The sequence below is a fragment of the Camelina sativa genome, chromosome 16, assembly GCF_030686135.1.
Source record: "Camelina sativa cultivar CO46 ecotype springtype chromosome 16, ASM3068613v1".
Taxonomy (NCBI): Eukaryota; Viridiplantae; Streptophyta; class Magnoliopsida; order Brassicales; family Brassicaceae; genus Camelina; species Camelina sativa.
Window position 1 is genome coordinate 19,449,806 of NC_141895.1, and position 25,840 is coordinate 19,475,645.

Here is a 25,840-nt window from a genome sequence, read left to right on the forward strand (position 1 = left end):
AATTTCCCCACACAACAAATGTTTAATGAAAACTTTATGAATAATTAAACTTCTATGTCACATGTTTAGACGTGGAGAATAATACTCTGATTTTTTCCATCTAAATCAAAATATTAATAAACTCGTTTTTAACCGTGGCTGTTTGAGGACCATTTGCCAAAATTTAGAATATTAGAAAAACAATAGGATAGGGATAATATAGGACATTAGACTATTGTAAAGGACAAAATGAAGTATTATTTAAATTGTACCAAGTACTAACCAATAAGAAAGAAGTGACGCACAGTAAAACGACAAAAAAGCTCAAGCATAAAAACCCCAACCTTCTCTGCTTTCTAAACATTTCAAGAACATTAAAAAAAAAAAAAAAAACCAAACACAAAAGAAAAACAAAACTAGTTTCTGTTCGATTAGAGTTCTCTTAAGCTGTCTTAAAAAAAAAATCATGGAAGTAAACTCCAGCTCTTCGCTCCCTCCAGGCTTCAGATTTCATCCTACCGATGAAGAACTCATCGTTTACTATCTTCGAAACCAGACCATGTCCAAACCATGCCCTGTCTCCATCATCCCAGAAGTCGATATCTACAAGTTCGACCCATGGCAATTACCTGGTTAGAACCGGTTATTTCTCAATACAAATCTATTTTAGATGCTTATGGTTTGGTTGATGTTATTGTTAACTCTCTCCTCTATGATTCTTTTTTCTTTTTGTGAAATTTACAGAGAAGACAGAGTTTGGTGAAAATGAGTGGTACTTCTTCAGCCCTAGAGAACGAAAGTATCCAAACGGAGTCAGACCAAACCGGGCTGCTGTTTCCGGTTATTGGAAAGCAACCGGTACAGACAAAGCCATTCACAGCGGCACGAGTAACGTAGGTGTCAAGAAAGCTCTCGTCTTCTACAAAGGCAGGCCTCCCAAAGGGATCAAAACTGACTGGATCATGCACGAGTATCGTCTCCACGACTCACGTAAAGCATCAACGAAACGTAGCGGTTCGATGAGGGTACGTAACGTAAATTGATGAGAAAACAATTTTAGTATTTTTATCACAATTAACTTGGTTTGTTAAAAAATGTTTTACATATTTTTGCAGTTAGATGAATGGGTGCTGTGTAGGATATACAAGAAGAGAGGAGCAGGGAGGCTTCTGGATGAGAAAGAGAGTTTCGTCGACGAAGTACTAATGAATGAGGCAACAGTTGTTGTAGACGACGAAGTAGAGAGAAGAAATGAGGAAGAGATAACGATGATGACGTCGACGACGAAACTCCCGAGAACGTGTTCGTTGGCTCATTTGTTGGAGATGGATTACATGGGACCCATATCTCACATTTTAACAGATAATTTTAGTCAGTTGGATCATCATCTTCATCAACCTGATTCGGAGTCTGGTTGGTTCGGGGATCTACAGTTTAACCAAGACGAGATCTTGAATCATCATCGTCAAGCTATGTTTAAGTTTTAGTCATTGTGGGTTTTAGTTCAAAAAGAATATGTGCTTTGAATGTTACTTTGGTAGATATTTTGTTAGTTTTGGGTACACAAGAAAAAGTGTAAAATATAACTAAAAGACCCTAATGCGATTTTATATATTTTTCCTTATCATATATATGAATGTGAAATACAAACTTTGGTTAATTAAAACACTGTTTCAGCATGAATTTACTAACTAATAATGAACAAAAGATTCTTGTTTCATATGTCGAAAATATAAACAAAAGACTTTGGTACTATTAAATGTTGTTATTAAAATGATGAAATGAGAGACTAAGATTACGTTAACTTGGAATGATAAAGTCGAAGACGTGTGGCGGAACCAACGCCAGATACAATGCATTTTGGGTACTTATCGTTGTCGTTTTGTTAGATAACGAATGTTATATATGTCATCATCGTACTTTTAAAAACCTCAGTTTTGATTCAGTCTGCGCATGTCTCAAACATAATGGATAGGAACTTGCATCAAAATTAAAGAGTAATTAGATGTGGGTCCTTTTTTGCTGGTTGGTTTCAACTTGACCGGTTTAAGTGAACCAAACATGGTTTACAGAAACCAAGAAACCAGACTAGTTCTTACAAAGAACACACCAAAGAAGTGAAGTCAAAGAAGGCATAAAAATAAAAAGACTGTTAGTTGAGTAGTAGATTGCTCATATGCTTTGGCTGATCAAGAAACAAAACCAGATAGAGATATAATAAACTCCATAAATGAATTTTTCTTAGAACTTAATTTTTCAGATTCAAAGAAGTAAAATTAAAAATGTCGATGTGTTTGGTTGTAGCTTGCATGGTGACATCATGGATCTTCTTGCACAGATGGGGACAAAGGAGCAAGAGTGGTCCAAAGACTTGGCCTTTGGTTGGAGCAGCGATCGAACAGTTAACCAATTTTGATCGAATGCACGATTGGCTCGTTGAGTATCTTTACAAATCAAGAACAGTTGTGGTTCCTATGCCATTCACTACCTATACGTACATAGCAGATCCCATCAATGTCGAATACGTCCTCAAAACCAATTTCTCCAATTACCCTAAGGTGAACAAAAAAACACAACTCTTTTTGTATCAATAAATTGGCATATTTGTGTAGTAACTTTCATTAATGTTTTGTTGTGTGATAAGGGAGAGACTTACCATTCATATATGGAAGTTCTTTTGGGAGATGGCATTTTCAATTCAGATGGAGAGCTTTGGAGGAAACAGAGGAAAACCGCAAGTTTCGAATTCGCTTCCAAGAATCTCAGAGATTTCAGTACAGTAGTGTTTAAAGAGTATAGTCTCAAGCTATTCAATATCCTTTCCCAAGCATCTTTTAAAGACCAACAAGTAGATATGCAAGTAAGAATCCATCAATCCAATCAAATCTTTAGTAATCTTAGTAAACAGAACATGCTACATTGTTAATTATCCTCTTTTTTTGATATTTTGGCTTTAGGAATTGTTGATGAGAATGACTCTAGACTCCATATGTAAAGTGGGATTTGGTGTGGAGATTGGGACATTAGCTCCAGAGTTACCAGAGAATCGGTTTGCTAAGGCTTTCGATACCGCGAATATCATCGTAACACTTCGTTTCATAGATCCTCTTTGGAAGTTGAAAAAGTTCCTTAACATAGGCTCTGAGGCATTGCTTGGTAAAAGCATAAAAGTGGTCAATGATTTCACCTATTCAGTCATAAGAAGAAGAAAAGCAGAGTTATTAGAGGCACAAAAATCTCCTGCCAACAACAATAACAACAAGGTATAACATTGTTACAACTCAAAATATGAACTTGTCACAAAGTAGTAACATTAATTTTTCTCAAAATCCTATGCATGTAATCAGATCAAGCATGATATACTCTCGAGGTTCATTGAGATAAGTGACGATCCAGATAGCAAAGAAACTGAGAAAAGCCTAAGAGATATTGTCCTTAACTTTGTAATAGCTGGAAGAGATACAACCGCAACAACTCTCACTTGGGCTATATACATGATAATGATGAATGAACATGTCGCTGAGAAACTTTACTCAGAGCTACAAGAACTCGAAAGAGAAAGAGAAGAAGAGATTCACACACCATCGCGTCATTACGAAACAGAGGATTTCGAATCCTTCAACGAGAGGGTAACGCAATTCGCAGGACTATTGAACTATGATTCCTTAGGAAAACTTCACTACTTGCATGCTGTGCTAACTGAAACACTTCGTCTCTACCCTGCAGTGCCTCAGGTAAACTTCACCATGTATATATAATCCATTCAATTTGGAAACATAAAACTACATACATATATACGATCTTTAAAACTATTGTAGGATCCGAAAGGAGTATTAGAAGATGATATGTTACCAAATGGAACAAAAGTAAAAGCTGGAGGGATGGTTACATATGTACCTTACTCAATGGGTCGTATGGAATACAACTGGGGATCAGATGCAGCATCGTTTAAACCGGAACGATGGCTTAAAGATGGAATCTTTCAGAACGCATCCCCATTCAAGTTCACAGCTTTTCAGGTATAATTCTAATCAAAACACGTTAATGATATATTTTGTATAACATATGAAAAAATGAGTTGTGTGAATATATAATGTAGGCAGGACCAAGGATATGTTTGGGAAAGGATTCAGCTTATCTTCAAATGAAGATGGCAATGGCGATTCTTTGCAGATTCTACAAGTTCCATTTGGTGCCAAACCATCCTGTCAAGTATAGGATGATGACGATATTATCCATGGCGCATGGTTTGAAGGTTACTGTAACCAGACGTTCATAGACAATAATATATAAACAATTAATACAAGTCAAAATCCATGTGAAAATGATGCAAGAAGACATTATAACTATTTTGTTCTCAAACTACTCAGTTATTCTAGCCATCTCGACAAAGCATTATAGCCATCACGACAAAGGCAGCTAGCACAATTCTCATATCGACATCCATAATATTTTAAGGGATCTACTACACTTCGTTTTCGTTCCTTAATCGTTAATATGCTTTCAAACAGAATCATATCAGATTTCAATTGTCTTTGGACATTGTTGATGATTGATTGATGATTGGTAAATAAATCAATACCAACGTAGTGTTGGGCCAGAAGTAAATCTTCCGGGTGGAACTGTTGAGTTCGATTCTAGTTGGAAAGGGACCATATTACATGACCTGAATCCTGTCTCGGTGGATGTATGGTCCGAAAGGTTATGTACCAAGATCATACAAAAAAACAAAAAATAATAAATAAATAAATTAGTGTATTGAAATCACTATTGTGTTAGGATATTAATTGGTAAAAACACTATATCACTGAAAGACTGAAAGTTAAAAAAAAAAAAAAAAAAAAAAATTTAAAAGGTTTTTCAATATAAATCATAACAAGTTTTCTAAAAACGCTTAAAATCCTCAAAATTATATAAAATTCAAATCATATAAACCTTTTTAAATCAATTCGGCCAAACACACAAAGATCAATGATGGCGACGACTAGAAGAAGGGCTAGGGAATAGTGGGCCCATTAAGGCCCAAGTCTCTCTATTCTTCTTTTTATTCGAATATTTTGCTGCGTTAAGTTGAGGCATCGAACATCGTCATCGTGAAACGTGCAGCTCCGGAAAAAAAAAATTAAAAAAGTAACTAAAATAACCAGATCCGATCTGCTGACCCGGTTCCTCGCCGGAATCTTCATCATACGGTAACCGCCGGCGATATCTTCATTCTTCACTTGAGATAATTAAATAGTAATACATCTGCTTAAAAAATCTATTTCCGATTTTGTTAATGATCTTTCCTGTTTGATCATATTCATGTTCGAGTAAGATTGAAACTGTTGCTTGGATGATTATTTTTTAATGGCGATTTCTAATGGTGATTTTTAGAGTTTATATCTAGATCTTCATAGTGTTTTATCATCATATTTGAATTCGCGGGAAGTGCGACTACGGATTTGAACTTTTTTCAATTTTTGTTAGTGAAAACGAACGATGTTTAGTTTTTGTTCTGGACTTGAATGTTCTCTAGTTCTTCTTAGTTCCTTGGATTAAAAAATGTACGGAGTAGGAAGGAATCAGACTGAGAATCACAAGTGTGTTCTTGTATAAAGATTGAAGAACTTGAAACCTTACTTACTTTTTTTTGTTAAATAATCATCAGTTATGGAAGACGTCAAGGGGAAGGAGATTATTGATGATGCTCCCACTGAAAGCAAGGTTTCAGATGAGGTGGAGACTCCTAAACAGCCATCATCTGAGTCTGAGGTTGGTGATTTTGACTCTTATTCTTTTTTACTGTTGGAATTTAAGAACTTAGAAGAGTTCATTAGGTTGAGGGAACATAGTTACCATCTTGCTTTCTCTCTAGTGACAACATTTTTAGTATTGAACTCTTTGGTTTATTGGCTCATTGTTGGTGTTCCTGTAGGAAAATGCCATCAAGAAAAAGTACGGAGGATTGTTGCCAAAGAAGATTCCGTTGATATCCAAGGTTAGCTTAGTTATACCATTGTTACAAAATTAGAAACTATCTTTATACCATTTGAGAAGCTGATTAAGCTGTGTTCATGTTTCCATTCAAGGACCACGAACGCGCGTTTTTTGACTCGGCAGATTGGGCTTTGGGCAAGGTGTGATACCGACTTTTGTTTTAACTATCCTTGAGTCTCTTCTTTACTTCCTGTGTTGTGTAATTTACAAACAGCTTTTTAAAGTAAAGCCAACAAAAGCTTACTACATGAATTTGACATTTTAAACAGCAAAAAGGACAAAAGCCGAAAGGACCTTTGGAAGCCCTCCGCCCGAAACTGCAGGTAAAGTGAAAACTCTTCCTTTCTTTTTTTTCCATTTTGTTTCCTTGTTTTTCTCTTTTGACACTGACATCTGTTCACGCAATAGCCAACTCCGCATCAGCAACCAAGAGCGAGACGAATGGCTTATTCTTCTGGCGATACTGAAGGTAGATATGAATCCATAGCCTTGTTTTCTTGATCTCATTGAAATATCACTCAAGTCATTCAACGCAACTTTTGCATCTCCTGTGAATGTCAGACTCTGAGACTGACAACAACGAATCTCCCGATGACCAAGCCGGAGCATCAGCTGTTGACAACACCAACGTAAAGGAAGATGGAGGCAGCGATGGTGACGCGAAAGACAGCCTAAAATCGTGAACAACAAACATATAGATCTCTTGAGGAGCAAACAAACAAACATCACATGTCAAGAATAAGCGACCAGGTTTGCTTTGCAACGGTTGTAATATCAAAGTCTCTTACCTTATCATACTTGGGATAGCAAATCTGTATCACATACGAATCTCGTGTCTCAGAACGTTTTATTGGACGATTGCAAATGTTTTGCTTTAATGATCCATCAAAGCCTTCTTAATGATTCATTTACCTAAACCAAGTTATATACTCATCTGAACAACCAACCCTACTTCTCTATAATTGCTGATTTTTTTGTTGATGTGAAATGGAAGTCCTTGTGAGTTATGACAAAAGCTTGTAACGTCTTACTCTAACAAAGGCTTCATAATGTCGGAATTGGGAAAGTCAACTACAACACTTTCTTACCCAGTAGCGTCAACTTGCCGCCTTGGTTTTTGTTTTTATTCTCTCTTTTCACCTACTAGTCCTCTTTTCGTTGTTGTTTCCTTCTTGACTTGACCTTTCCAAAGTAAGTAGCTTTGTTCCCATCATTAAATTGGAGTTTTATGAGACCATGTACGATCTAAGACCCTGATCACTTACCTTCCTTGAGGTTGCTACTCCTCCTCCTACGGGATACTACACCGTTTTTTCTCGCATGTTCTTCACAAAAGCTTGGCGTTCGAAGGTAAAAAACCAAATCTATTTTGTTCCCAGATGCATTTAGCATAGGCCAGTAGTTGTGTATGTCATGATATATCTGCAATGATTGTGTTCTTTTGAATTGATCGCGTCCTGGAAGTTGAGTTATGGATCCTTGTGAGTTCTGTATGATTCAAGTTGATCGTGTTTAGATTTTGTGATAAGTCCACATAGAAAAACTTAACAGTTGGGTGTGTGACTGTTATTATGTACATCAGGATGTTCGAGGAGCACATCATTCGCAGAATCCGGTGGTATATTAGGAGGCTCTACTCGTGGTTTCTTAACTTATTGATGCAGTCTTATTGGGATGAGGTTTGTGCTTATGAGCTCAAATTGCATCATTTCATTTGACTTCTTCCTCAGTCTAACAGTTTTTATTTGCTCTGTTTCTTCTTTGGTAAGATTGAGGATTGCAAGGTGAAAGTATTTGATAAACTGAGTGAAAAAGCTGAAAAGGTGTTGGAGATTGGTATTGGCTCAGGTCCTAATATGAGATACTATGCTGCTAGTAATGCTAACCTAACTCTTTATGGGTTGGATCCAAATCCCAAAATGAAGAAGTACGCACGCAAATCCGCTGCTAAAGCAGGCTTCAAACATAAAAGCTTTAGATTCAAGCAAGGAGTAAGTTTTGGTACCGATCCGTTTGCATCCTACATTTCCGGTTTTGTTTTTTCACTCTGCCCTGATGTTTTGATCTTGTCTGTCATTAGGTAGGAGAAGCAATACCCTTAAAAGATAACTCAGTTGATGCAGTTGTTGCAACGCTAGTTCTATGTTCTGTCTCTGATGTCACTCAAACACTCAAAGGTAAATTCTTTCTTCCTACTAAAACCTCATTGCGTAAAAAAATTAAGTAACCCTTTTTCAGAAGTTCTATATGGTAATTTTCAGAAATCAAACGGGTGCTGAGACCAGGAGGGGTTTTCATATTCTTAGAACATGTTGCAGCAAAAGGTACATAAATGTGTGAGAAAGAGACAACTCTTATTCTTTCTAAAGGTACACGTTGAATTTTAATTGGTTGTTGCAGATGGATCAATGTTCAGGCGGTTGCAGAAACTGCTGGATCCTTTGCAACAGAGACTTTCAGATGGATGCCACTTGACAAGAAACACCAGAGAGTGTATCTTGGAAGCTGGTTTTAGTGGCGGAGTTGAAATAGAGACTTACTCTATGTGTAGCTTCCCTTGGATAACGAGACCTCATATCTATGGACTAGCTTACAACTAAAACTATCAACTTAATTCAATTACACTAAAATGATTGGCTTAGACGTAGTTTGAATGTTGTGATTGCTGTTTGTAACTGAATGATGTTTTCATTAGAGAAAAAAGAAATTCTGATTTCGTGAGAAAGTTAACAAGACTGATGAATGGTTTTATGCAAAGAACATTAATAGATATTTCTAATACCTCCTCTGGAGTATGACCTTCTGAGACAATTTTGCTTTCAATTTTTGGAGCATATCTGGGAGGCGCTTGAACTTTCCTCTGAAATCCAAGAAGACTCGGGAATAGGTTGTTCTGCAGCAATTTGTTGCAAAACAGGCCTAGGAGGGACTTGAAGAGCATCAAGACTTCCTTCCATCATCTCAACCACTTTGTTCATCGCTGGGCGATCTAATGGGGAAGACTGAATACACCACAAACCCACCAGTGTCATCTTCTTTGCTATCTCTCCTACTACTTGATCGGTGATTTCGTGCCCAACAAGCCTTTTCTTGTCTTCCTTTTCAAGATCCTTATATATCCATTCTGGAAAGTACATTGTGCTTGTCTCTGTCGCAGAATTTTCTGCTGGGGAGGATCTTTGGTTCCTTACTCCCATCATTTCTAGGACTAACATTCCGAAACTGTAAACATCAGACTTGTGAGACACACTACCATAAACTCTGGAGATCATCTCTGGAGCAATGTAACCTATTGTCCCTCTCGTGTCTAGCAGCGACATAATGCTCTCTTTCTTCTCGCAGAGTTTAGCAAGTCCGAAATCAGAAACTCTGGGACAAAGATTCTCATCCAACAACACGTTTTGAGGTTTTATATCGAAATGCACAATCCTTGTTTTACAGCCATAGTGTAAGTACTCTAGACCACGAGCAACGCCTAGCGCGATCCCATAAAGTGTCATCCAATCAATGTCCGTTGAGGACTTTCTTGAAAGCAGCTGGTCAAGAGATCCGTTTTCCAAATATTCATAAATAATAGCTCTCTTGGAACCTTCGGAGCAGAATCCAAGCAGGGAAACAATGTTGACGTGTGATGTTTTTGCTCATGCTCGCAACTTCATTGATGAAGTCTCCGCCATTACCCTTTGATTCTTTCAAGACCTTCACCGCAACCGTACGGCCATCAAAAAGGCTTCCTCGATAAACAGTTCCAAATCCTCCTTGCCCAATCACTTCTTCAAATGACTTTGTCATTCTCTTTACTTGCGCGTAGCTGTAGTGTTTAAGTGGAATAAGGGCTTTTAGAGTCTGTTGTTTATACTTATGTGATGCTTTTCTCTTTTGGAGACACAACAATGTGAATCCGACCAGGAGGAGAAGAACACCTGCGAGTGAACCTGAACCAGGAAACACAGTAGCAGATGCTGTAAATCTATATAACCTTTTCTTTCTAAGAAGATCAAAAAGAATTTGAAATCTATTGCTAGCCAGAAAACTAACCTATGAGAACTGTTATGATAGTCCCTGTGGAGCCATTTAACAAGTAAAATATGTCAGCATGAATTGTAGTTTACAATAACGAACAAAAAAAACGGTTTAACTACCATGAGGTCCATGACTCCTTTTTCCAGAACCGCAAGTCGTGTGAGAAGTCCCACTGTTACAATAGCATATGAATCCTCTTGAGGTCTGATTATTTCCACAAGCACCCCCTGAGTCCATGCATATTGAACATTCTTGGTTAACTCCAACCTCGAAACCCTCTTCAAGAGCCTTTCTCAGATCATCTGTTCTCTCTAGTGTATTCAACGCAGACCCGGGCACAGGAATAGTATCATTTGAGCACAATGACTTGAGGACGTTTAAAAGGTCTCTTACCCCATTAAGTAAAGGGGAAGAGATGTTTCTCGTCACATAGTAACTTGTTAACCCGTCTTGACCGTCGCAACGAAACTCCCTGAAGTAAGTAGGATCGTACACTGGTGTTGAGAATGAGAAGTCTGCGCAAGCTCGATAAATTGTTAGCAGCTCGGTGTTAGGAGAAAATACAAGAACGTTTTGGTCGAATGACGCATCTAAAGTATCTCGGAGACAAAGATGACCGATATAATCAGATACCAGAGTTATGGTCCGCCTCTAAGATTCTGAACTTCACTGAGGATATGCTAAACTCTGCAAATTTTCCAATACAGTTGAGCTTAAAGTCAGGGTGGCCACACTCTTCTCTTCCAGGAATCCAGAAAGGGTACAAGAGATCGCTTTGATCGCCGCAGATAAATTTTGTACTGCAGAGACTGTGAAGCTCTTCAGCTGAGAATACACAAAGAGGCAAATCTTCATTGTAAACTCCTCTGTTTTTTTTTTTTTTTTTTGCCTTGGAATACACTTAATAACAAAAATAGATATATGTATGAGAAACTTACCACTAGGTTGACGCTTTGGTAAGCAACTGACTGCTCCTGAGGGTGAGGTTGAGGTTGTCTTGCAGCAAACCTGTGTAGTACTGTTGAACCCACAAATCCTACCAGCTGACGAACATTCTTGACAACTTATCTCATCGATTATCATTTTCACCTCGAACCCTTTTCTTAGAACGCTTTCGAATTCGTTCAAAGCAATCTTTTTCTCTTCTGGAAAGAAACTCTACGGAACGTTCACTGTGAAACTCTAATCGCAGAAAGCGTACATATCAGATCTTTGAGCCATTGACACAATACCTTTATCTTTATGAGGACATGTATAATTCCAGAAGTATGAATAAATAGACTTGCATCCGTAGGAAACAGTGAGGTTTTTGTAGGTTGGCAAAATCTCAAAATGATCGACTGGTAGAGTTGTGGTATTGAATTCAGCGGAGCAAAAAGGCCCTACCAGGTCTGCTCTTGCAATTGTAAGAGTGTAAGATGGTTGATCTACATTGAGAACATAGTACTCTTGTTCTGAAATGAATAGAGAGGTACTGTTGTTTTTGTTGCAGTGAAGCTCCAGCAATGGAAGACCACAATGTTTAGGACGATTCCCACCCCATAAAGGGAAACCAGCGGTGACGTTACCACACTGAAACTGAGCTTGGCACCACCCAAGCTCTTGCTGACTTGAAGCACAAGGAAGGTGGTACAGCATAGGGAGGAGGAAGAATAGGACCAGACAAGAAGTGAGATTTTGAGAATCTGATGAGTTCATGATTGTTTTGTTTAATTTCTGAAGTGTGTGACAGGTAAAAGCTGAGACTTGTATTTGGTATTTTTTATTTTTTTTTTCGTTGGATATAAAAAGGAATATTGGTGAAGCACAAGAACAACGAAAAATTGATACTAAATTGTATTGGATTTTCTAAAATCCATTGTTAACATTGGATTTTATCAGAAAATGAAGCAGTCAATAAAGAGATCATAACTAAATTAAATCGTCATTGGCAATGAGAGGGACTTGTGAGTAAACGCTACGACCAAAGAAATTACTTAAGAACTTTGAAAAGTCAAATTTAATCAGATTTTCCTTTTTTTTTTTTTCTTTCGCTGAAACACATTTCATATATTTATTAAAATTGTTAGATGGATTATTCAAACGAAAAGTTACGATGAAAATGAATATTTGAAAAGTCATAGTGAAAATACCAATGACAGGGATAGGCTGGACGTTCGGATATCGGATCGGATTCGATTCGGATTTTTCAGATTTCGGATTTTTGGATATTGACTCTAACATGATAATATCCATTCAGGTATTTATAAAATTCAGTTCGGTTTCGGTTCGGATAATTTGGATTTCGGATCGGTTCGGATATGGTTGTCGTAAACCAAAAGTTATTGGACAATGTTTTATTCGAATACTTTTTAATCTTATTGTACCCAAATAATCATACTAATGGAGTATTAAAACACAAAAAAAAAGATAAAAATTAAGTAAATGACAAGGTTCTCGTAGAACCATACAAATACATAAAAGATATGAGGCATATCAATCGGAATATCATACTATCTCTTATATGTTCGGTTATATTTGGATATCTATTGGATATCGGTTCGGATCGGATAATATCTGATATCCAAAATAATGAAACCCAAGAACCGATTGGTTATTTCCTTAATATCGGTTTGGTTTTAATCCGCTTACTTCGGTTCGGATACGGTTCAGATTTTCGGATTCGAATTTTATGCCCAGACCTAGACAGGGACTTGTGAATAGACCGGTACGACCAATAGGAAATTGAAAAATCAAATTAGATCAGATTTTTTCTTAATATATTTCATATTGAAATATCTTATGAGAAGTTCCGCAACTTAAAAGTATTTATTAAAATTGTTAGATAATTATTTAAACGAAAAGTTGTCGTGAAAAAACATGAAGAATTGTAAAAGTTATACTGAAAATACCAATATGAAATGCAACATAGACAACAACCTTATGGATCAACGGTCACAATCGCTGGTTCATAAATAATAAGAAATCTATATATCATTATATACAAAAAAATAATTCTATTCCATATTTCAAAAATATACGAGATGCTTCTGAAACAGCTATACGAGATGCTTCAACCATATGTCTCGAGCTATTTATAGAACTGTTTTACAATCAAACAAGATTTTAATCGACCTAGATTTTACATTCGAATGAGATTATATGTCCTTTTGATCTATTTATAGGTATTTTTGGTCTTACATTTTGCTTCAAAAAACCCAGATAAATAAAACGAAAAAAAATACTTTGAACAAATGATTGATGCGGTTGGAAAACGATAACAAACAAAGGTTAAATAAAACAATCCAACTTTTAACGAAAATGAATGAATCAACGTTTTGAGGAAACAATTTTTTGATTTTTTTTTTTACTTCGAAAGTTTGAAATAATACTCAAAACAAACAAAAACTCGAAATTTGTTTTGAAGGTCCATAAAAGTTTATATATATAAACAAACAGGTGGGAAACAAAGAGGCATGAATAAAAAGGTATGAAAAATAATATGTGTGAACATTGAATGATGGGAGTACAACGTAGAAACACAATTGTTGGAATAAAAAAATCTTACAACTTTTGGGAACATTAACAAATCTAAACCGTTAGATGAGACAATAAAAATAATTTCATTCTTTAAATTAAAAATGACTCCCAAAAATGGGTTTGCTATTATATATAGATATTGTTTGTACTCTAATCTAATTTGTTTTCTTAATATACACATACACTAGATAACAACCTTCACTATATTGAGAATAAAGTAATTATTAAATAATTTTACTGTAACTTCTGTTTACAAAATCTATTATACTTATCTGTAAAAATATTATTTATAATATAAAGTTTGTTTGTGTAGTATATATTTTTAGTTTTATTTGAATATAGAAATTTTTTGTATAATTATTAGATTTAACCCTTATGAATTATTATCACACCTTATAATCCAAGAGTTCTTAAAATTCATTATAAAAATTTTATGAAAATATAATTAAGGAATACAATTAAGTCAGTTATTTAATATAAAATTGATTTTGGGTGTTATTTTTTTTTTTTGGAAACATACTATGGTATGTAAATGCAAATATTATTAAAAATTTGAGAACAACTTAAAAAATAGTGTCTCAACTAGTACTAATGGTACGTCAACTGTTTTTCTAGAGAATGTTCTCTATTAATATATAGAGAATGTGTAATTTATTCCACATTGGAATATTGGAAATTTTCCGTGGAAAACAAAAAATGAATTCACATTCAATTGTTGTAGATGGATTGTTGTTAAGGCATTTTCCGTTTGCAGATACTGCTGGATCCGTTGCAGCAGATACTTGCAGATGGATGCTATTTAACAAGAAACACTAGAGAGTGCATCTTTGAAGCTGGTTTTAGTGGTGGAGTTGAATAGACTTACTCTATGCTTCCCCTGGATAACAACACCTCATATGGACTAGCTCACAACTAAAACTTTTGAATGTTGTGATTGCTGTTGTAACTGAATGCTAATGCTAATGTACAACAAATACAAACCCATTGCAATGTACAATATGTCCAAACTTCAAGGCATAAATACATACAACAGAGAAAATACATTGTAGTAACTAAATAATTTTGGGCCATAAGAGTCTTCCGTATATCCTATAATAAACAACTGTAAGCCCGAGCCCATAAGAGACATCGTACTCGTACGTAAGAGATATCACATGTAAAATGTGTTAGACTCGTCAATCGTCATGTAGCGTTAGGTACATTATTGGATCTTACAAAATATCTCGTCAGTACAATATTTAACTTATTTCTCTCGAAAGATGCACCACAAAAATCAGCAATATCTTTTTTTTTTTGGGCAAAAAATCAGCAATATCTAATAATGATATTTGTGGACCAGATTAAAAGAAGGTATAATGGTAAATTTTGGTTGGTCTTTTATGGACGTGTTATGGATGCTACAACTACTTTTCAATCAGAGCTCTAATAATTGAGTACATACCACTACAGCACTGATTGATGTATATATATTCTTTTGAATTTAAAACTAAAGCAATAAAACAAATAGTTATGGTTGTTTTATTTTTAATTATTATCAAAATGTGTAATCTTTAGTTATTTTTTTTATAACTCAGGAGTAATCCATAACACTTCTTAAGCCGTGTCGGAGCCAAAAAAAAATTTTCATGAGTGACATAATATTTTTCAGAAAAAAAAGATTATATTAAAAATAATGTTATTACAAAAATTCATTTTAAAAATGAATTCTACGCTCACTAATACAGTAATACTTAAGAAACATTCTCAAGATGGTGATACTTTAGGGTTTTTCTAATCAACTTATAATTATGTTTAGCCATACAAATATACAATCGACTAATATTTTTTAAAGGCTAAACCCAATAGTTTGTCAAAAAAATCCAATAATCATATGTCAATATCTTAAATTATATAAAAAACGTAATAGAAAAAAAGACATGAAAGAACCACAGAGGTGGCGAGAGTTATATTTTTATTTGAAGGGTGTCAACAAAATTTGAGAGAAGTGTTAATAGATTGCTTAGACATCAACCAATTAATTAATTTAATAAAATCTAAGCTAAAATTTATAATTTCATGGGTGTCATATGACACGCTTAAATTTTTCTCTACTTCCACCACTGTCCCTAAACCAAAGACTAATTTTCTAAAACTGAGGGAAATCATATTAAATTTCAAATCCGGTGATCAATGTTAGTCAAACCCATATGTCATATGGCGTAATAATTCTTTCTTTTTCACTGGATCAATACGACTTGGTTATTTATGTATTCTTTCATTTTTTTCTTTTTTTTTTTCCATTCATGTTTTCATTTTGTATAAGTATATTTGCATTTTTTTCTTCTTTTCATTTTTTTGGCCGGCGAAATTCTCAAACTGTCTTTAACATTTTGGAACAACACTGTGTCTTGAAAAAACACATGGTCGAATTAATTTTGTGGACCAGAAAAAAGTACAATAACAAAGTTTTGGTTGGATATGAACGTGTTATATGCTACATGTATTTTCCCAATCAGAGCTCTAATAATTTAGTAGATACCACTATAGCACTGATTGATATATTTCTTTCGAATAAAAAAATGAAGCAATAAAACAAAGAGTTATGGTTGTTGACTTGTTGTATTTTATATTTTTATTTGTTTCAAAATGTGTTTTAACTGTATTATGATGTGTTTTAATTGTTATTTTCTAATTTAATTGTTATTAAAACGTGCTTTAACTCTATTATGATGTGTTTTAACATCTACTAATCAGATTTTACATAGTATGATTCAAATATTACACTAAGTGTTCAGATTAAATCTAATCAGCAAATCATAAAGTATCAAAAGTTCATTTATATTAATAACATTAGGAGGAAAGATATAGGGTATATCTATATAAACATAACCCACTCTGTGTCACTATTTTCGCTGTGCAAAATCAAGTGAAATAACGTCGTTATCCTTCTCTCTATTTTTTTTTTTTGTTACTCTTTCATTTTTCTTTTCTTTCCCGTTCATTCTTTCATTTTTTTTAAAAGTATTTTTCTTTTTTTGTTCCATACCTTAACTTGACCCAAGTAATGCCCCAAGAGGCAAAGACTCCCATGCGTTTCTTGGTTGGACCAACCGGCACCGCCAATCTCCGACGAGTCAGAAATTCTCAAATTGTCACGATACATTAATTTCACAACTCCAAATTACTTTTTAATATTATTATTATGTATGATACTAGATAGTCACCGTGGTACACATGGTGCTATATTTTTTGTTTAAAAAGACAAAACAAAATTTATTTATTATATTAACTATATATCTAAATGATATATTTTGAATTTTTTAAATCTACTATAATTTTACATTAATATATTATATAGTGTATAATTTTCATTGTCTACATTTATTGGTTTATATATAGTGTATAATTTCATTGTCTATATGAAGTTTAATCGGAAATCTCGGCTGTTATTATTATCTACAGTAAATCAATTGTGTTTAATGTTTATTACAATTTTTTTAGAAAATTGATTAATTAAATATAAAATATTTAATGCTAATGGGTGTTAGTCCTATGCTTTTGGAAATTTTCACTGAAGAAAATTTTCTTCAATTAGATTCCAAATTTAATATTATTTAAAATAAAAACTAATTGTAAAATTTAATGCTAATAGTATTCCTTGTAAATAGGTATGAACTTCAGAATTTATTTCATAAATATCTCCAAAAATATAGATATAGATATTAACTCGTTTAACACCATAAGTATTCATGTAACATATAGTATTGTATGTAAATTTTTATGATATAAATAAAATAACTATTCATACAAATAACAAAAGAAAATTGCACTATATGGTGATAACTAGTGATATCAACTTCAGATGAACAATACTAACGTGTGGTTGATAAAGAGTGTTGACATCAACATGAACAGAACTAACGTGTGGTTGATAAAAGAGTGTTGTCGACATTAAAATGAACAGTGATACGATTTTCTTAATTAGTTAAAAGAAAAGAGGCTTTTGATTTGTGCCTCTTTCTATTTCTTTAGTTCACTTATTTTTAAAACTATCATGGTTATAGATCTAAATTTTTAGTCACTAAGGTATATACCTCTATATATCCTCATAGTCTCTAAAGTTCATCTTATTAACAACATTAGGAATGAAAACAAATCAAGATTATTCACATGCGCACATTTCACGTGTTAAACTTAATTTTCTAGCAAGATCTAATTATTATATATTTGTGGACAGAAGAAATGTATAGTGATAAGATTTCTGTTGGTCCATTATGAACGTGTAAATGGATGTAACAGGTCTATTTCAACCAGCGATGTCGATATGTTTCAGGTTCTTTTGGTAAATTATAAATAGTTACTATACGATAAAGAAGCTCGAATTATTGGAACAAGACACTGCCAAAATAATATCTTCTTTATTATTATAAAAAGCTAAAAAGAAAATACAAAAAATGTAGTGCTATATAATAATAAAGAATGTACTGAAGCGAGTAAGCAGTAGTAGGAGCTATAGCCTATAGCAATGATGATCCTACACTGCACGCCTTCCTCACCGATCTCGGTGAACATATTGAAATCATCACCTCTAACAAGAAGAACAACAGTTAGATGTTCTGTCAAGAAGAATATCCTTAATGCTATAGATTCTGGCTCCTCTAAGTTCAGCTTATGTCCCTGTGGAAGAAAGCATTTTCTAGGAGAAGCTACGACCACGACGCCGTTTCTTCCCATCTCTCCCTCCCACGCTTCTCAATCTAGCTCATCGGTTTGTTTCCCAATTTCTCTTTTAAACCAACCTCCGATTCAATTAACTACTAATTGTAGCTATATATAGAAACATAACGACCATAAGTTATCACTTGCTTATTCTAGATATTAGAATATCCTCAGTCGCAAACAGATCGAGTATAATGACACATCTTCTTGCCTTTGGTATCTATCTAACTACAATTAATATTGTCGGGCCTATAAGTTTTTTTTATCAATCTTTACAGATATATTTGTCAAACTTAAACACTAATTTGGAACCAAATAAATTTATAAATTTATAGAGGTTATAGTATTGTATCTAATAGATCTCTACATGTTATTAGGAGGTCTTAAACAAACTGCGTCCTCCAAAGCCAGATTGGTATTTCGAGCTCTATGGATGGTTTAGGAGTTCAGGAATGGAAAGATACGAGAAAGAGGTTAGAGTGACTTCATGAAGTTTGAAGTAAATTTTTTTTTTTTTTTTTTTTTTTTTTTTTTTTTTTTTTTTGTGTGTAATGTTACTTATGATCCTATCTTTCCTCTTATGTCAGATTGCGGGTTACAAGAAGAAACTCTTTAGTCAGGTGGGAAACGCAGAAAAAGTTTTGGAGATTGGTATTGGAGCTGGTCCGAACATCAAGTACTACAACACTCTTCCAAACGTATCTATCCTTGGTGTAGATCCAAACCCTAAAATGGAAAGCTACGCGCGAAAATCCGCTATAGAAGCTGGTTTGAAATCCGAAGACTTCAAGTTCATTCACGCGGTAATTAACCGCCTCTTTTATATATATTCCTTAAAATCCATCATTAAATATTCTCTAATGTTGTTGTTAATCTTTTTTTTGTATAGGTCGCAGAATGTATACCACTAGAAGATGCATCAGTTGATGCAGTTGTTACAAGTCTCGTTATGTGTTCTGTCACTGATGTCACTCAAACTCTAAGTGGTACTTGTTTACATCCTTATAGATCAATGGATTGGTATAATTTGTTACAAGTTAACAATGGATCGGTATTTGGAATATTACAGAGATCAAGCGGATTTTAAAACCGGGAGGGCGTTACCTATTCGTGGAACATGTTGCAGCTGAAGGTATATACTATATATCTCTTTTGCCTTAGGAGGAATCAGTTATAGAGTAATTATGAATGCTTAATCCAAAAAAATTTGTATTTATTTTATGGTTGTGTGTAGATGGATCATTTCTGAGGATGGTGCAGAATATGTTGGATCCAGTGCAACAAGTCGTTGCTGATGGATGTCATCTCATAAGACCCACAGGAGAATCACTATTAAAAGCTGAGTTCCCTGGTGGTGTAGATATCAACAAGGTTTCTCTTACTAGCTTCTACCACTTGAGCCCTCATATCTACGGAGTCGCGTATAATTAATTATCATTAATTTGCCGACTCTTCTAGAGTCCTCTGTTTCAAGACTCTGGTGAAGAATAATAAAAAAAAAAGTAAGTTCTTTTTATGTTTTGAATAATGAAACAATTTGACTAAGTTCAAATTGAAATTAGTAAGTCTCCCTTATATTGTAAGAGATAGAAAACGTGTAGTTTTCTATTTTGTTTCTGTTCTTTTGTATGTAATGTGTCCAGTTCTCTATGTAAAGAGACCTTATGCTTTGAGTTTAATACAAGTGAGTGAGATTTTTAGATCTTCTCTTGTTCTTAACAAACTCTGTTTCAAGACTCTGTTTTTCTAAACTATCAAATTTGTGGATTGATTCTTATTACTTAATAATGCTAATTATTAGAGAAAAAAAACGCTACTAATAAAAACCTTGAGAAGGACGTTACATAAAAAGATTTGATTTGTGGACAGAATCTGTAACCCTATCTTCATAATACTTCACCCCTATGAGTAATATTTGAGTTTGTTACAGTTGAGAATGGCGATCTTGCACTTCTCATATTCTTCACCGATCTTCTCGACGATCATACATTCACCTCGAAGAAAGATTAGGGCTTTACGAGATTCCGGCAAAACCCATAAGAATCTCATTACGACAGATCCTGTTTCATCTTTCAGATTATGTCCCTGTGGAAGAAGGCATTTCCTTGGAGCTATGCCATTTCTTCCCATCTCTTCTGGATCCTCTGCTTCTACCTCAACGGTTCAAGATTCTTTCTTTTCTTCATGATTTGAAATTGGATTCACGGTTTATTTCATTGGAATGTCGCATGAGTTTCTTGATTTCTTGATGTAGAAATCAAGAAATCTCCAAACCTGATGTAAAAACTCTTTATAATCAGGAGGATTTGAGAAGACTGCGTTCACCAAAGCCAGATTGGTATGAGGAGCTCTTTGCTTGGTTTATGAATACAGGAATGGAATCATACGAGAAAGAGGTTGGTTTCTTCATTAGTTTAGGATTCTCTTTCTTTTGATCTCTTTACATTCCTTTTGTCATATTATTGTGTTCTGCTTTTTGTCAGATTTCAGATTACAAGATTAAACTCTTTGATAATTTGGTTGGGAAAGCAGAAAAAGTTTTGGAGATTGGTATTGGAACAGGTCCAAATTTCAAGTACTACACAGCTATTCCAAACGTTTCTGTTATTGGTGTTGATCCAAACGCTAAGATGGAGAGTTATTCGCAAATCAGCTGCAGAAGCGGGTCTCAAATCAGAAGACTTTACATTCATTCACGCGGTAATCTTTGTGGTATTGATCAAATATATATAGAATCATTGCACCCTCTTGTTGCATCCCCTGATGCTACATTATCATGTTATATTTAGTTTAGCTTGGGGAGTCTATACCGTTAGAAGATGCATCGGTTGATGCAGTCGTGGGGACTCTCGTGCTTTGTTCTGTCTCAGATGTCACTAGGACGCTCAACGGTAATTGTTTTACTTCAAATCCAATATCTTAAGAGAAGAAAACAAAACTTAGAAACGGTTTGAATTCTCCTGTTTATTAACAGAGATAAAACGGATACTAAGACCCGGTGGGATGTATCTTTTCATTGAACATGTTACAGCTGAAGGTACCTATTTCAACTAGAAACTTCCATCTGAGTACATAGTAGAGAAATGATACAACTTATAAATCTTGTGTTTGGCTTTTCTTGTTGCTGAGCAGATGGTACATTTCTAAGGTTGGTGCAGAATGTGTTGGACCCATTGCAACAAGTTGTTGCCGATGGATGTCACTTGACAAGGCACACTGGAGAATCCATTTTAAAAGCCCGGTTCAATGGCGGTGCAGATGTTAAAAAGGCATCCATTTCTAGCGTTGCTTACATAAGCTCTCATGTCTATGGTATTGCTTACAGTTAATGATGATGGTGATTGTATATTTCAATGATATAAATAAATGTTAATGATGCCTCTGTTAATAAATTTAATCTCTGTTAATAAACCGGAGATTTGAATTGTTCATGTTGTAATAACATTACTTGGTGTCCTTATAGAATAAAACAACAACGAGTTAGATTTGAATCCCAACTAGAACAGCGAGTGCCTCGAAGATTTGTTTATGTTATAATTTAGAACATTCAAGATGACTGAAGCATTTAAACTAGATATTGTTGTTTTATTCTATAAGGACACCAATCTATATAGTATGATGAGTATATTATTGAGATTGGTGTCCTTATAGAATAAAACAACAATATCTAGTTCAAATGCTTCAGTCATCTTTGAATGTTCTAAATTATAACATAAACAAATCTTCGAGGTGTGGTTTCACACCTACCGAGATGAGTTAAATTATTCCCTAGAAAGCTGAATACAGTGTAAAGACTAGATCTGATCTTGTATGCAACATTGTGGTCATTATGATGATGATGATGATGACTCAAGATCTTTCATCGCCTTCCTCACTGGTATCATCGCTCACATACTCACCTCGCAGAGTGATTAGAGCTTCACGAGATCATCTTCGTGCTGAAACTTTAAAGAGTCATCACCAGCTTCCATCAGGCTCCTCCTCCTCAAACAGCTTATGTTCATGTGGAAGAAAACATTTTCTTAAAGCAGCTAGCCCGACATGCCTTTTCTTCCCATATGTTCTCCTAATGCTTCACGTTCCAAGGTGATTTTTATTTCTATAGATCTTTCTCCTAGATGCATTTTGTGTATAGGCTTATAACTCTTTACTTGTGTGACACGATTTTGTTTTCTCCTAGATGCATTTTGTGTATAGGCTTATAAATCTTTACTTGTGTGACACGATTTTACTAGTAAAGATTGTGTTTCTTTGGCACAAATATTGTGAATGATAAAGTACTATTATATACTTGACATGTGGAGGAAATGTAATTGACCAAGATTCATCTGCATCAGGACGATTCAGAAATTTTTCATCCTCAGAGACCAGATTGGTATAAAGAGTTTTTTGCTTGGTTCTTGAGCACAGGAATGCGATCTTATGAAGCAGAGGTCAGTCTTTGTGACTTGAATGCATCATTCTTTGATCCATTTCTTGAGACCTCAGTGTTTTTTTTTTAAATTATACCTTCTCATAACCGGGGTTTTATGTTTGTGACTTTGTGTTATTGGTAAGATCACTAATTACAAGAGGAAACTATTCGATAATTTGGCCGGTAAAGCAGAAACAATACTGGAGATTGGTGTTGGTACAGGTCCTAATCTGAAGTACTATGCGGGTAATGAAAACTTATGTGTTTTTGGTATGGACCCGAATCACAAAATGGTAAATTACGCTTGTGAATCTGCAAGAGAAGCTGGGATGAAACCTGAAAACTTTAGATTCATGCAAGGAGTAAGTGTTATACGGATCTGTTTAGGTGTGAGAGCTATCCTTTTATAATCTTTTGATAACTTCTCTGTTGTTAATCTTGCCTGTCTATAGGTTGGAGAAGCTATACCATTAGATGATGCCTCTGTGGATGCAGTGGTTGCCACACTTGTTTTATGCTCTGTCTCAGATGTCACTCAAACACTCAATGGTAAGTCTTTCTACTTGTATCATAACTAGAACCTATTACCTATATATGCTGAAACATAGATTCCATGGAGTATTTATTTTATTTTATTCAGAGATCAAGCGAGTGCTGAAGCCGGGAGGTATCTTTCTATTCATCGAGCATGTGGCAGCTGAAGGTATTTCAAATAATTATGACATCAAACCTTCTGAAATCAAGCTGTAGACACAAAACTATGAAAATGCAAAGTTTTTTTTTTTTTTGGGGTGTAGATGGATCTTTTTTTAGGCATGTTCAGAATGTTTTGGATCCAGTACAGCAAATAGTTGCAGATGGATGCCATCTGACAAGAAAAACTGACTTACTCATTTCGGCTGCCGGTTTTGGTGGTGGTGCAGAGATCAACAATACGGAAATCTATAGCTTCCCTTGGATTATAAGACCTCATGTCTATGGAGTAGCGTACAAGTAAGGCTCATGCCTAGTCAAATTCTGACTTCAATTTCCTTTTTTATGCAAATTGATTCCCTATATTTGAAACATTTTGCCATTCCTGTTGTGTAAGATAAATGTGGCCTACGAAAACATTTTTGCCAACTGGTTATAGCTTTGTTGGGTTTATGTGTGAACTAAACCTGTCCTAGTTTGGGCTTAAGACTTGTGAGATGAATTAAAAGCCCATGCTTGGTCATGGACTCGTGTGTAAAATTTGAGAGATGGACATGCATCATGTTTGGTTTAGAAGTTCTTTTATGATTAGTGCTTAATATTCTCTCCACAGTCTCCACTCTAACATGTCATGCATGTAAACACTTGACCCCTCTTTCTAACAGAAATGTGTATAATTAGAGACTACACAACAATTTTTTCTTTTGCAAAATTGTCAGTTAATGTCAGATACGGGAAAAAAATCGTCTCTGTGGGGTGTACTGCTGTTGCATGTTCCCAAAGTTGCACATGAGAGGTTCACGTCATTGTCATATCGACGTTCCTTACTAGGCACCGTTTATTTTCACGTACCCGGTACCCAGCGCTCTAATATTTTTCTATTTTAAATTCTTTTAAAGTTTTCTAAAGGTTTTAACAATGTAACAATGTTTATATATATTTCTATTCTGTATATGTAAGTTTGTAAAATCAGTTTTGGTTTCTATGTCCACCCCTACTTTATCACATCATTTTTGCTTTTATCCTTGCATATTTTAAAAGAATATGGAAGGTCTATATATGTCGTCGTTAGGAATAGACAAATACATACCTATCTCTATTCATACAAAAAGTCGTTTTCCTAAACCAACTTACACATATCTTTTCTTTTTCTCATTATATTAGTTAAAATCCCTACCAGAATAACTGATAGTCGTCGAGACTCTTAACAACATATTGAAAGATATATTTCTTATTTTACAAATATTTTGTTGACAATTTTAAAGGAAATCGCTTAAACAAAAAATGAATAATGACCAAATTTGGTTTTATTTATACATGAAATTAATACCACCGTTGAGCAACACAAAAATTAATTCAAGCAAAATACAATTTTTGCAAACATTTTTCGTTGTGTTTATTAAAAAACATTTTGGTATATTTAAGAAAGGGGAATTGGCATAAATGACACAATTTTTTTTTATAATTCATGGAGTAACCATTCTAACCATAAGTACTTAATATTTTCTATATTTTATATATTATTTACTTTCTTACCTTTGTTGCACCAGCCATCGTCCACCACTCCAACCACCGCTCCGGTCAGCCACTGCCCACCATTCCGACCACCGCTTTGGCCAGCCACTTCCCACTACTCCGGCCAGCCACCGCCGGCCAACCACCGTCGTCCAACTACCGCCGGCCAACCACATCCGGTCAGCCACCGCCGGTCAACGACCACTGGCCAACCACTACCAGCCAACCACTTCCGGCTAACCACCGCTGGCCAGCCACCGCCGGTCAATCACCTCCGGCCATCATTGTCGGCCATCGCTGCCGGCCACCACCGTCAGCCACCAACCACCACTGTTCTTCACTTCCATTGGTAATTTTCCACTGCCTTTATCCTAATCTTCTAATTTTTTAAATAGAGTATTATTTACTACTATAGTTTTTTTGTTTTGGTTATTGGGCTAATTCACCCTTTAAGAAAACTGTTTTCTTTTCTTTTTTTTTTGTAGTAAAGGAATAGATAATGGTTTAACAAGTGACGATTTGATGAGAATGACTAATTTTTGTGGCTTTATGAGTAAAATATACGTATTATTTTGTGTGGTTCCTTCTGTTCATTCAAGTGTTCCACGATATGTAGGGACCAATTTTACTTCTTTTCACGTGACATGTTTGGGCTGATGTGCACAAGAAAAAAAGAGTAACACGATGAATATATATGCGATAAATCGGATTTTAAGAAAGTAATATTAAAGACTTGGAATATATATATGAGATAAATCGGATTTTAAGAAAGTAATATTAAAGACTTATTCGTTAATACATCTGTATGAAAATAGGGGCTTAGGTTTGTAGGCTGACCATATGTCTCAGTGGAAAACGATTAATATTTATAACGGTATCTTATCCAAGATTTTATAAAGAATCATAATCATTGACCTTTTTATCAAACAAAGAAATAAATTGATGGGAAAGCTTTTATTTAATTGGTCCCTGCGCTAGATATAGCCATGTTCGTAGGGTCATGCATTCTCGATCGACTTG

At 34.8% G+C, this 25,840-nt stretch overlaps 6 protein-coding genes and 2 pseudogenes across 10 annotated transcripts; 7 read left to right on the top strand and 1 right to left on the bottom strand.

The window, feature by feature from the left end:
- The first annotated feature begins 268 nt into the window (after positions 1-268).
- Positions 269-1,645, top strand: LOC104750785 (NAC transcription factor 29). Its single transcript, XM_010472634.2, has 3 exons — positions 269-611; positions 724-1,004; positions 1,095-1,645. The coding sequence occupies exons 1-3, from the start codon at positions 446-448 to the stop codon at positions 1,464-1,466; spliced, it is 819 nt and encodes a 272-aa protein (XP_010470936.1). The 5' UTR covers positions 269-445; the 3' UTR covers positions 1,467-1,645.
- A 464-nt stretch (positions 1,646-2,109) lies between these two features.
- Positions 2,110-4,341, top strand: LOC104750786 (cytochrome P450 704B1-like). The gene is made up of 6 exons (XM_010472635.3): positions 2,110-2,537; positions 2,624-2,839; positions 2,937-3,242; positions 3,327-3,713; positions 3,798-3,998; positions 4,079-4,341. Exons 1-6 carry the CDS (start codon positions 2,262-2,264, stop codon positions 4,256-4,258), a joined length of 1,566 nt encoding a protein of 521 aa, XP_010470937.2. The 5' UTR covers positions 2,110-2,261; the 3' UTR covers positions 4,259-4,341.
- Positions 4,342-4,938: 597 nt separating this feature from the next.
- LOC104750789 (uncharacterized) lies at positions 4,939-6,858 on the top strand. 2 transcript variants are annotated; one of them, XM_010472638.3, is made up of 7 exons: positions 4,939-5,171; positions 5,630-5,733; positions 5,897-5,959; positions 6,051-6,098; positions 6,228-6,281; positions 6,367-6,427; positions 6,520-6,858. In XM_010472638.3, the coding sequence occupies exons 2-7, from the start codon at positions 5,632-5,634 to the stop codon at positions 6,639-6,641; spliced, it is 450 nt and encodes a 149-aa protein (XP_010470940.2). In that variant the 5' UTR covers positions 4,939-5,171; positions 5,630-5,631; the 3' UTR covers positions 6,642-6,858. The 2 variants fall into 2 exon arrangements, with proteins under 2 accessions (XP_010470940.2, XP_010470939.2); XM_010472637.3 differs by having other exon boundaries at positions 5,026-5,217.
- LOC104750788 (uncharacterized) lies at positions 6,571-8,683 on the top strand. Of its 2 annotated transcripts, XM_087491266.1 has the most exons (7): positions 6,571-7,149; positions 7,234-7,308; positions 7,541-7,637; positions 7,728-7,949; positions 8,039-8,135; positions 8,220-8,282; positions 8,359-8,683. In XM_087491266.1, the coding sequence occupies exons 3-7, from the start codon at positions 7,542-7,544 to the stop codon at positions 8,556-8,558; spliced, it is 678 nt and encodes a 225-aa protein (XP_087347392.1). In that variant the 5' UTR covers positions 6,571-7,149; positions 7,234-7,308; position 7,541; the 3' UTR covers positions 8,559-8,683. The 2 variants fall into 2 exon arrangements, with proteins under 2 accessions (XP_087347392.1, XP_087347393.1); XM_087491267.1 differs by having other exon boundaries at positions 7,116-7,308; positions 8,197-8,282.
- Positions 8,623-11,767, bottom strand: LOC104750787 (LEAF RUST 10 DISEASE-RESISTANCE LOCUS RECEPTOR-LIKE PROTEIN KINASE-like 2.7; annotated as a pseudogene). Its single transcript, XR_015584372.1, has 4 exons — positions 10,920-11,767; positions 10,098-10,806; positions 9,993-10,020; positions 8,623-9,928 (listed from the first exon to the last, which is right to left on the bottom strand). The product of XR_015584372.1 is annotated as an LEAF RUST 10 DISEASE-RESISTANCE LOCUS RECEPTOR-LIKE PROTEIN KINASE-like 2.7 (transcript).
- A 4,626-nt stretch (positions 11,768-16,393) lies between these two features.
- LOC104750791 (uncharacterized) lies at positions 16,394-19,921 on the top strand. The gene is made up of 6 exons (XM_087491269.1): positions 16,394-18,247; positions 18,576-18,671; positions 18,786-19,001; positions 19,088-19,184; positions 19,268-19,330; positions 19,433-19,921. Exons 1-6 carry the CDS (start codon positions 18,005-18,007, stop codon positions 19,627-19,629), a joined length of 912 nt encoding a protein of 303 aa, XP_087347395.1. The 5' UTR covers positions 16,394-18,004; the 3' UTR covers positions 19,630-19,921.
- Positions 19,922-19,986: 65 nt separating this feature from the next.
- On the top strand, positions 19,987-21,689 carry LOC104750790 (uncharacterized; annotated as a pseudogene). The gene is made up of 6 exons (XR_015584374.1): positions 19,987-20,359; positions 20,499-20,594; positions 20,682-20,898; positions 20,993-21,089; positions 21,173-21,235; positions 21,331-21,689. The product of XR_015584374.1 is annotated as an uncharacterized LOC104750790 (transcript).
- A 216-nt stretch (positions 21,690-21,905) lies between these two features.
- LOC104750792 (uncharacterized) lies at positions 21,906-23,917 on the top strand. The gene is made up of 6 exons (XM_087491268.1): positions 21,906-22,284; positions 22,536-22,631; positions 22,756-22,974; positions 23,065-23,161; positions 23,253-23,315; positions 23,410-23,917. Exons 1-6 carry the CDS (start codon positions 22,240-22,242, stop codon positions 23,607-23,609), a joined length of 720 nt encoding a protein of 239 aa, XP_087347394.1. The 5' UTR covers positions 21,906-22,239; the 3' UTR covers positions 23,610-23,917.
- The last annotated feature ends 1,923 nt before the right edge of the window (positions 23,918-25,840 follow it).

Excerpts from the sequence above, each read along its gene's own strand:
- LOC104750785 (XM_010472634.2), top strand. The coding sequence starts at position 446 with ATGGAAGTAAACTCCAGCTCTTCGCTCCCTCCAGGCTTCAGATTTCAT. Across the intron at positions 612-723 it reads CGACCCATGGCAATTACCTG|AGAAGACAGAGTTTGGTGAA; the intron begins GTTAGAACCGGT and ends TGAAATTTACAG. Across the intron at positions 1,005-1,094 it reads AACGTAGCGGTTCGATGAGG|TTAGATGAATGGGTGCTGTG; the intron begins GTACGTAACGTA and ends ATATTTTTGCAG.
- LOC104750789 (XM_010472638.3), top strand. The coding sequence starts at position 5,632 with ATGGAAGACGTCAAGGGGAAGGAGATTATTGATGATGCTCCCACTGAA. Across the intron at positions 5,734-5,896 it reads AGCCATCATCTGAGTCTGAG|GAAAATGCCATCAAGAAAAA; the intron begins GTTGGTGATTTT and ends GTGTTCCTGTAG. Across the intron at positions 6,282-6,366 it reads CCCTCCGCCCGAAACTGCAG|CCAACTCCGCATCAGCAACC; the intron begins GTAAAGTGAAAA and ends TTCACGCAATAG.
- LOC104750791 (XM_087491269.1), top strand. The coding sequence starts at position 18,005 with ATGATGATCCTACACTGCACGCCTTCCTCACCGATCTCGGTGAACATA. Across the intron at positions 18,672-18,785 it reads TGGAAAGATACGAGAAAGAG|ATTGCGGGTTACAAGAAGAA; the intron begins GTTAGAGTGACT and ends CTCTTATGTCAG. Across the intron at positions 19,331-19,432 it reads GGAACATGTTGCAGCTGAAG|ATGGATCATTTCTGAGGATG; the intron begins GTATATACTATA and ends GGTTGTGTGTAG.
- LOC104750788 (XM_087491266.1), top strand. The coding sequence starts at position 7,542 with ATGTTCGAGGAGCACATCATTCGCAGAATCCGGTGGTATATTAGGAGG. Across the intron at positions 7,638-7,727 it reads TGCAGTCTTATTGGGATGAG|ATTGAGGATTGCAAGGTGAA; the intron begins GTTTGTGCTTAT and ends TTCTTTGGTAAG. Across the intron at positions 7,950-8,038 it reads GCTTTAGATTCAAGCAAGGA|GTAGGAGAAGCAATACCCTT; the intron begins GTAAGTTTTGGT and ends GTCTGTCATTAG.
- LOC104750786 (XM_010472635.3), top strand. The coding sequence starts at position 2,262 with ATGTCGATGTGTTTGGTTGTAGCTTGCATGGTGACATCATGGATCTTC. Across the intron at positions 2,538-2,623 it reads ATTTCTCCAATTACCCTAAG|GGAGAGACTTACCATTCATA; the intron begins GTGAACAAAAAA and ends TTGTGTGATAAG. Across the intron at positions 3,714-3,797 it reads TCTACCCTGCAGTGCCTCAG|GATCCGAAAGGAGTATTAGA; the intron begins GTAAACTTCACC and ends AAACTATTGTAG.
- LOC104750792 (XM_087491268.1), top strand. The coding sequence starts at position 22,240 with ATGCCTTTTCTTCCCATATGTTCTCCTAATGCTTCACGTTCCAAG. Across the intron at positions 22,632-22,755 it reads TGCGATCTTATGAAGCAGAG|ATCACTAATTACAAGAGGAA; the intron begins GTCAGTCTTTGT and ends GTTATTGGTAAG. Across the intron at positions 22,975-23,064 it reads ACTTTAGATTCATGCAAGGA|GTTGGAGAAGCTATACCATT; the intron begins GTAAGTGTTATA and ends GCCTGTCTATAG.